We start from the raw sequence: 9,979 nt of genomic DNA, 5'->3' as shown, positions 1-9,979 counted from the left end.
CTACGAGAGAGAAACAGATAGGAGAAAGAAACATATTCTCTAGTATTGCCTCAGTGAATATAATGGTATGAGGGCAATGCAATGAATCACAAAAGTTAACAACAATGATTCAGGGACTGCAACCTGATGTAATGGGAAAGGCGTTTACATTTTTAATGGATTTATATTTTTCTGTTGTTTTAAATATTAAATTAATATTTCCTGGGAGAATGGCTGATCCCGTCCCTCCCACTAATTTCCCCATCGGTTCTGGTGATCCGGGTTTTTTGGCCTCTGAACCTGATCGATTGGTGATCTTCGAAAGAGTGGCTCGGTGCGCAGAGCGGAAGATGGGAATCAAGCCGCCAATCCAGTGGATCCAGGCGAGAAGGATATGAGGCGTCAGGAGGACACGGCAGAAAAGAAAAGAGGCCCGTCAGAGGGGCAAAGAAGGCAAGCTATGGGAAAGAGGCAATACGCCCTCCAAGCTGTCAAAGGATTGTGACAGGAGGAAGGCATGAGCTGCCAATCACAAGGGGCGCAGTGCAAGATGGGACACGAGTGGAAGGCCAATGGGAGCACTGGGGATCTCTAGTCTTCTCTGCAGACACAAATAAAGTATGAAAACATACCAACGCAATAAATACTTCCATAAGAAGCCTTGTGACAGTTATAATTACATATAAAAATCAGCAATGATTGTCAACAATGTCAACATATATAATTGATAAAAACATAGAACTTTCATACCCGGAGTTATATTATTTTTCTATGTTAACGCAACATCAAAAATATGGATTATGTAAACATTATCTCCTCAGAATGATCTAGTATCCACACACAAAATACTTAGCAATTACAAAACGAGGAGGCTCTGCTCTGTGTTCAGCACAAGAACCCAAGAATTCAGTCAGGAGAATGTAGCAGATACATGGAGCTGCCCATGAATGTGTGTCTTTGCCTTAATGGTGGTAAGAGGTTCGGGTCCCTGCTCATCACTCCGTCTCTGAATGTCTTTTACTCTCTTGCGGTTTACAGAGTCACACCATCAAGACCCTGCTCTGAGTTTATTGCCTTAAGAAACGGCTTCCTCCTCATCCATGAGTTGTGGGATGGATTCCACGGGTCCCTGCTGACTAGAGGTATGAAGTACAGATGGAGAAACATTCATCCTGCAAAGTTTCTCCAACACGAGAGGAAACCAAGATATGGAGAAGCTGTTTGAGAAAAAGAGAGGATAAGCTAAGCACCGAATGTATCAGGGGCCAGGTCTCCTGCATCAGTCAGCTCAAGGTGATGAATTGACTTTTCTTATCTTGTGAATCTCCAACCCTGAAAGACAAAACACAAGGCTGCACTTTCCACACTTAAACCACAAACGTCTCCTTAGTGTAGATTTCTGATCAGCAGACCCCAGCACCCCCTCCCCTTCGCCCGGCACCTTCCCGTGCAAGCGCAGGAGATGCAACACCTGCCCTTATACCTCCCCCCTTCCCACTGTCCAGGGCCCCAAACACCCCTTCCAGTTGAAACAGTGATTTACTTGTACTTCTTGCAATCTAGCATACTGTATTCACTGCTCACGATGTGGTCTCCTCTACATTGGGGAGACCAAACGCAGATTGGGTGACCGCTTTGCGGAACACCTCCGTTCAGTCCGTAAGGGGGACCCCGAGCTTCTGGTCACCTGTCATTTCAATTCACCGCTCCATTCCCACTCAGACCTCACCGTCCTTGGCCTCTTGCATTGTTCCACGGAAGCTCAGCGTAAACTCGAGGAACAGCACCTCATCTTCCGATTAGGCACTTTACAGCCTTCCGGACTCAATATCGAGTTCAACAACTTCAGATCATAACCTCGGCCCCTATTATATTTTTATATTTTTTATCCACACTTTCGGTTTGTGCCTTTTCCTTGTTTCCCTCTCTCCCACATGGCAGCTGTCTTTCACTCTGCATTTCACACTTCATCTAGAGCCATTGTCTGTTTCTTTACCTGTCCTATTACCATCTCGTCTCACCTTGAATATCTCTTAATGTCTCTTCTTTCATCCCCTCCCCCATTTCCCAGCCCCCAAACTGACTTTTGTTTAATTTCCTGTGTTTTTTCAGTTCTGACGAAGGGTTTCGACCTGAAACGTTGACTCTATTTCTCTCTCCACGGATGTTGCCTGGCCTGCTGAGTTTTTCCAGCATTTTCTGTTGTTACATCTCAAGAAAGTCTGGCCTATAAATTACTGATGGACGAATGCTTAAATGCATTCCTATAACGTTCCTTCTGTCCGCTAGTTTAACTCAGGCATCAAACCCCTTTATTGTGAACAGGTGAACGCCGGCAATTAAAACAACGGGCAAACAAATGTGTTAAGACCCCAGAACCAGGGGTCACAGTCTAAGGATAAGGGGTAAGCCATTTAGGACTGAGATGAGGAGGAATTTCTTCATCCAGAGAGTGGTGAACCTGTGGAATTCTCTACTACACAAGGCAGTTGAGGCCAACTTATTAAATATATTCAAGGAGTTAGGTATATTTCTTAAGGCTAAAGGGATCAAGGCATATGGGGAGAAAGCAGGGACAGGGTACGGAATTTGGATGATCAGCCATGATCTCATTAAATGGTGGAACAGGCTCGAGGGGTCGAATGGCCTATTCCTGCTCCTATCTTCTATGTATCTATGTTAAGTATTTGTTGATATCGCCTACTATCATTTCTAAGCTTGGAATTAAGGTAACAGTTTAAAGGGCCATTCTGCCTTCTTCAGCAATGCAGTCGTGGATTGTGTCAGCAATCAAAGAGGAAAGTGGGGAAACACACAAGGGGCATGGTCCACCGTTAGAAAGTTTTACATGTCTGCACGCCAGGTGCAGGGACATCACCCGCTGGGAATGCAAATCGGGAATTCCGGGCATGCCTCGTCTATGATTTTTCCATGACAGGGCGTGGGGAAAGGTCAGGGGAATGGGACTAGGTGGACAACTCCTTCATTCAGAGAGCCGGCAGCGGAAGCAATGGCCGAATGGCCACCATCTGTGCTGGGTGATTCTATGATTTTCTGTCCATTGATGGCAGCCACAGCAACTGCAGCAGTTTATGCGTAAACCAGTGGTACACGTTCAATGGTTTAGCTTTCACTCAAGCAGCTACAGTACTGGGAGTTTCTTCCTGAAGTCTCTTGTAACCTCCGACTGCGTCACAAACAATGGCGCAAAGGGCAGTGGAAATCTGGAACTCTCTCCCCAAAAGCCTGTGGACGCTGGGGGTCAATTGGAGCTTTCAGGACTGAGACGCATAGATTTTTGTTGGGGAAGGGTATCGAGGGATGTGGAGCAAAGGCGGGTAAATGGAGTTGAGGTACGTGACATGAATCTTGTCATTCACGTGGAAATGACTTATGAAATGATAATGGGCGGCCTGCGGGTGGCGCTGTCCAGGGAGAGTATAAATACTCGGGCATGGGCCCAGCTTGCTCAGGACATTCTTTAACAGGAACTAGTGAAGGACACAACTAGATCTCCATTTTGAAAAACAGTTGATTAGAGCTTTGTTTAATACTCAGACCAAGTTCCTAGTAGTTTTCTTACGTCAGTACGGATCAGCCCTGATCTAATGGAATGGCGGAGCAGGCTCAAGGGGCTGAATGGCCTCCTCCTGTTTCTTTGTTCACCTGCCACAACCACACTCAACGGCAATATCTGGGCACAGTGTTTTTATGCTGTTATTTATGATGCATTGCCAATGGTTGCCAAGAGTGGCTTTTCTTGGCTGAAGATATTTCAGAGAGGGAGCGGGCGGCGTTTCGAGTGCAGTGCAAACTCTGGCAACAGCTCTGCCAAACAACAGCATACTGTAAGGAAAGACTCAGCAGGTCAGGCAGCAGCTGTAGCATCCACGGACACTGGCTGACCTGCCGAGTGCCTCCACCATTTTCTGTTTTTATTTCAGATTTCCAGCAGTCGCAGTATTTTTGTTACCATACAGTGAAAGGTTCAGCCTCAGACTGATTCTGAAGCGCACGCAGTGCAGTATCATAGACCTCAAACTGCGTAACGCTGCCTGGCCAGAATCAGGTAGCGGAAACAGCGATAAACTAAAGCCAAACAAATATAAGCAGATAAATCTGCCTTTCATAAATTCCACGAGTACAGAACATGCTCACCCGTAGAAAATAAACCACTCCAGCGCCTGTTAATTCAAAGTCACTTCATTCAAAACATTTTTTTAATGCACAATAAAGTTGTTTTTGCTGATTTATTTAAATTGCTTATTTTAGTGCAAAATTGCTTTGAATTAATATTAATTTGCATCATTTTCATAATGTACATGTGTTCACTGTTTATTCCCAATACTTTTTTGAGCAGGGATGGAGTTGGTGCTCAAGAATGTTCCAACTTTTCACTTATGCCACTCCCAGCTCAGGTACAGCACAGCCAGCAAAAGAATAAATAAGAACAGCCCTGGCTCAGTGGGTAGCTCTCTCTCGCCTCTGGGTCAGAAGGTTGTTGATTCATGTCCCGCTCCAGAGACTTCAGCACATAATCTAGGCTGACACTCCCAATGCAATACCGAGGGAGCGCCGCACTGTCGGAGGGGCAGTACTGAGGGAGCACCACAACTGTCGGAGGGGCAGTACTGAGGGAGCACCGGACAGTCGGAGGGGCAGTACCAAGGGAGTGCCGCACTGTCGGGGGGGGGCAATACTGAGGGAGCGCCGCACTGTCGGAGGGGCAGTACTGAGGGAGCGCCGCACTGTCAGAGGGGCAGTACTGAGGGAGCACCGCACTGTCGGAGGGGCAGTACTGAGGGAGCGCTGCACTGTCGGAGGGGCAGTACTGAGGGAGCGCTGCACTGTCGGAGGGGCAGTACTGAGGGAGCGCCGCACTGTCGGAGGGGCAGTACTGAAGGAGCGCCGCACTGTCAGAGGGGCAGTACTGAGGGAGTGCCGCACTGTCGGGGGGGGGCAGTACTGAGGGAGCGCCGCACTGTCAGAGGGGCAGTACTGAGGGAGCACCGCACTGTCGGAGGGGCAGTACTGAGGGAGCGCTGCACTGTCGGAGGGGCAGTACTGAGGGAGCGCCACACTGTTGGAGGGGCAGTACTGAGGGAGCGCCGCCATGTTGGAGGGGCAGTACTGAGGGAACACTGCACTGTCGGAGTGTCAGTACTGAGGGAGCGCTGCACTGTCGGAGGGGCAGTACTGAGGGAGTGCTGCACTGTCGGAGGGGCAGTACTGAGGGAACACTGCACTGTCGGAGGGGCAGTACTGAGGGAGTGCTGCACTGTCGGAGGGGCAGTACTGAGGGAGCGCTGCATTGTCGGGGGGCAGTACTGAGGGAGCGCTGCACTGTCGGAGGGGCAGTACTGAGGGAGTGCTGCACTGTCAGAGGGGCAGTACTGAGGGAGCGCTGCACTGTCGGAGGGGCAGTACTGAGGGAGCGCAGCACTGTCGGAGGGGCAGTACTGAGGGAGCGCTGCACTGTCGGAGGGGCAGTACTGAGGGAGCGCTGCACTGTCGGAAGGGCAGTACTGAGGGAGCACTGCACTGTTAGAGGGTCATACTGAGGGAGTGCTTCACTGTCGGAGGGGCAGTACAGAGGGAGTGCTGCACTGTCGGAGGGGCAGTACTGAGGGAGCGCTGCACTGTCGGAGGGGCAGTACTGAGGGAGCGCTGCACTGTCGGAGGGGCAGTACTGAGGGAGCACTGCACTGTCAGAGGGTCATACTGAGGGAGTGCTACACTGTCGGAGGGGCAGTACTGAGGGAGTGCTGCACTGTCAGAGGGACAGTACTGAGGGAGTGCTGCACTGTCGGAGGGGCAGTACTGAGAGAGTGCTGCACTGTCGGAGGGGCAGTACTGAGAGAGTGCTGCACTGTCGGAGGGGCAGTACTGAGAGAGTGCTGCACTGTCGGAGGGGCAGTACAGAGGGAATGCTGCACTGTCGGAGGGGCAGTACTGAGGGAACACTGCACTGTCGGAGGGACAGTACTGAGGGAGTGCTGCACTGTCGGAGGGGCAGTACTGAGGGAACACTGCACTGTCGGAGGGGCAGTACTGAGGGAGTGCTGCACTGTCGGAGGGGCAGTACTGAGGGAGCGCTGCATTGTCGGAGGGGCAGTACTGAGGGAGCGCTGCACTGTCGGAGGGGCAGTACTGAGGGAGTGCTGCACTGTCAGAGGGGCAGTACTGAGGGAGCGCTGCACTGTCGGAGGGGCAGTACTGAGGGAGCGCAGCACTGTCGGAGGGGCAGTACTGAGGGAGCGCTGCACTGTCGGAGGGGCAGTACTGAGGGAGCGCTGCACTGACGGAAGGGCAGTACTGAGGGAGCACTGCACTGTCAGAGGGTCATACTGAGGGAGTGCTTCACTGTCGGAGGGGCAGTACAGAGGGAGTGCTGCACTGTCGGAGGGGCAGTACTGAGGGAGCGCTGCACTGTCGGAGGGGCAGTACTGAGGGAGCGCTGCACTGTCGGAGGGGCAGTACTGAGGGAGCACTGCACTGTCAGAGGGTCATACTGAGGGAGTGCTGCACTGTCGGAGGGGCAGTACTGAGAGAGTGCTGCACTGTCGGAGGGGCAGTACTGTGGGAGTGCTGCACCGTCGGAGGGGCAGTACAGAGGGAATGCTGCACTGTCAGAGGTGTCAACTTCCGTATGAGACATTAAACCGAGGCCATATCTGCCCTGTCAGATGGACTTAAAGGATCCCATGGCACCATTTTGAAGAAAAGCTGGAGAGTTCTCCCCAATGTCCTGGCCAATATTTATCCCTCAACTAACAGATTATCTGGGTATCACATTGCTATTTGTGGGATCTTGCTGTGCGCATATTGGGTGCTGCGTTTCTCTATGGGAAGACGGGGCTGACGCTACATACATGCTGGGCACTGAGGTCCAGGGGGCGAGTGCCTTTTTATAAAATGGGCCCAGATTTGTTGCACAGAGCACCATATTATAATCCTCTATGTCTTATTTTTCTGTGTGACTCTGATGTTGCTGAAAAAATAATCCACTCAAGGCTGGTGGACAGGTACAACAAATAATTTGAAAGGCTAATTGAATGTTGGCCTTTACCTCAAGAGGGCTGGAATACCAAGGGATGGAGGTTATGCTTCAGTTGTGTAAAGCTCTGGTTAGACCCCACCTGGAGTGACTGTGTTCAGTTCCGGGCCCCGCACCTCAGGAAGGATAGACTGGCCTGGCGGGGGGAGCAGCGCAGATTCACCAGAATGATTCCGGGGCTAACAGGGGTAAATTGTGAAGAGAGATTGCACAGACTGGGCTTGTATTCCCTCGAGTTTAGAAGATTAAGGGTTGATCTGATCGAGGTGTTATCGTAATCTCGGATACATAGATACATAGATACATAGAAGATAGGAGCAGGAGTAGGCCATTCGGCCCTTCGTGCCTGCTCCGCCATTCGATGAGATCATGGCTGATGTAATGCTTAAGTTGTCCACCAGAGGGAGACAAATGCTAAGGGGATTATAATTACTCGTCTTAAGGTAAAATTGCATTATGGGTAGAATGACATCATAGGATCCTCCATCTTAGATTGCTCGTGCAGTTGAATTGATGTGCATGCCTGTAGTTGTGAGAGCTCGGTTCTCTCCTGGTTCTGTGTAAATTAAAAGCAAAGTTGGAGTTCCTGAAGTCTCACTTATATCCCTTATTTGGACCTTAACCACCCGGTTATAACAGGTGTTTACGATGATTAAAGGATTCGATAGGGTAGAGAGAGAGAAACTATTTCCTCTGTCGGGGGGGGGGGGCGGGGGGGAGTCCTGAACAAGGGGGCAGAACCTTAAAGTTAGAGCCAGGCCGTTCAGGGGTGATGTCAGGAAGCACTTCTTCACACAAAGGGTGGTGGAAATCTGGAACTCTCTCCCCCAAAAAGCTGTCGAGGCTGGGGGTCAATTGAACATTTCCAAACTGAGATTGATGGGTTTTTGTTGGGAAAGGGTATTAAGGAACCACGGCGGGTGGATGGAGTTAAGATACAGATCGGCCATGATCTAACTGAATAGCGGAACAGACTCGAGGGGCTGAATGGCCTCCTCCTGTTCCTATGTTCAGTAATACCATATGCAACACAAAGGTTTAGTCCAATATTGGAGTACATGAGCTGTCTCCTTACCTGATGAGCTGCTGGCTTGAGCTCGACAATCACCAACAATAATCTGTAAACTGTTGACAGAAATCCAAGCTTGCTGCCCCCGGTTCAGGTTTTTCACGAACCTTTGAATATCACAGAGCGTGCGTCAATCGTTAAGCCATTTCCATTGTTAAAGCAATCCAAAAACTAACCCCACTGCCCTGCCCTGCTTGTGTACAGTTTTAGTCTCCTTACCTAAGGAAGGATATACGTGCAACGAAGGTTCACTAGACTGGTTCCTGGGATGGGGGGTTGTCCTATGAGGAGAGATTGAGGAGACTAGGCCTATATTCTCTAGAGTTTAGAAGAATGAGATGTGATTGCTTTGAAACATACAAAATTCTTACAGGGCTTGACAGGGTAGATGTAGGGAGGATGTTTCCCCTGGCTGGGGAGTCTAGAACCAGGGGTCGGAGTCTAGAACCAGGGGTCACAGTCTCAGAATAAGGGGTCGGCCATTTAGGACTGAGATGAGGAGGAATTTCTTCACTCAGAGGGTGGTGAATCTTTGGAATTCTCTGCCCCAGAGGGCTGTGGAGGCTCAGTCGTTGAGTATATTCAAGACAGAGATCGATAGATTTTTGGATATTAAAGGAATCAAGGGATATGGGGATAGTGCAGGAAAGTGAAGTTGAGGTTGAAGATCAGCCATGATCTCACTGAATGGCGGAGCAGGCTCGAGGGGCCGAATGGCCGACTCCTGCTTCTATTTCTTATGGTCTTGTGTATGTTCTTATGACCTCCACTAGCAGCCCTCATCTGATTTTATGACATTTATTACTGTCATAATGGCCCCAATTTTGACTGCCCCACCCACCCCCCCACCCCAGCCTGGCGGAAATCGGGGTGAGGGAGGGGGGAGCAGTTAAATAAGGACAGCGATTTACCCGACTGTGATTGGAGTGGTTAGAATATGGAACTTGCCACCCCAAGAAGTATTCGAGGCGACTAGCATAAACACATTTAAGGGGAAGCTGGATAAGTGCCCGAGGGAGAACGACCTACTCCTGTTCCTAGGTTTCTTATGTCATTGGGAAATGCCAGCTGGGCTTACCATTGTCCTTCACCATCCTCGTGCATTAACTGGACCACATCTCCGCTTTTAATTAACAGTTCTTCAGAATCTTGGTTTTTACCATCTGTGCGAGCTTTGTACCTCCCAGGGGACTGAAAGCATAAACATAAATTGATGTACAAAGACAATTAAAGTATATCTGTAATAGAACAAAAGAACAAAGACTTGCTTTATACAAGGACCTTGTGGTATTTCAGATAACCCCCTGAATCACCTCACAACAACAACTTGCATTTCTATAGCACCTTTAATGTAGTAAGACTTCCCACGGCGATTCACCGGAGCGATTATCAAACATTTGACACCGAGCCACATAAGGAGATAGTGGGACAGGGAGGTAGGTTTTAAGGAGCGTCTTAAAGGAGGAAAGAGAGGTAGAGAGGTGAAGAGGTTTAGGGAGGGAATTCCAGAGCTTAGGGCCCAGGCAGCTGAAGGCACGGCCGCCAATGGTGGAGTGAAGGAAATCAGATATTTCATAGGTGATCGGATGCTTTGTGGTTCACTCACTCACTGCACTTCAAAGTATTGATCATCTGTGAAGTGATTCGGGGCTTTCCTCAGAGATGCAATAGGGACTTTATACAGCAGACATTTTTATATCCACTTGCCTGGATGAGTGCAGCTCCAACAACATTCAAGAAGCTCGACACCATCCAGGACAAAGCAGCCCGCTTGATTGGCACCCCATCCACCACCTTAAACATTCACTCCCTCCACCACCGGCGTACCGTGGCTGCAGTGTGTACCATCTACAAGATGCACTGCAGCAACTCGC

General features: G+C 49.7%; 1 protein-coding gene across 7 annotated transcripts in view; it reads right to left on the bottom strand.

The window, feature by feature from the left end:
- Window positions 1-638: 638 nt before the first annotated feature.
- mcf2a (MCF.2 cell line derived transforming sequence a) overlaps window positions 639-9,979 on the bottom strand; it is a 257,660-nt gene continuing 248,319 nt past the window's right edge. For 5 of the 7 annotated variants that reach the window (XM_086002147.1, XM_086002184.1, XM_086002193.1 and 2 more), the window contains 3 exons: window positions 9,184-9,296; window positions 8,112-8,212; window positions 639-1,196 (listed from right to left, as the gene is read on the bottom strand). In XM_086002147.1, the coding sequence (XP_085858273.1) occupies window positions 1,147-1,196; window positions 8,112-8,212; window positions 9,184-9,296 (264 nt within the window). In that variant the 3' untranslated portion in view covers window positions 639-1,146. Of the gene's footprint in view, window positions 1,312-8,111; window positions 8,213-9,183; window positions 9,297-9,979 lie in introns of all 7 variants that reach the window. The other 2 variants (XM_086002156.1, XM_086002175.1) reach the window with 1 other exon arrangement.

The sequence above is a fragment of the Somniosus microcephalus genome, chromosome 1 (genome assembly GCF_052327205.1).
Source record: "Somniosus microcephalus isolate GS21.2 chromosome 1, FLI_Smic_1.0, whole genome shotgun sequence".
In the NCBI taxonomy this organism is placed as follows: Eukaryota; Metazoa; Chordata; class Chondrichthyes; order Squaliformes; family Somniosidae; genus Somniosus; species Somniosus microcephalus.
The sequence above is the reverse complement of the archived record's forward strand: the minus strand, read 5'-3'. Positions and strand labels throughout refer to the sequence as shown.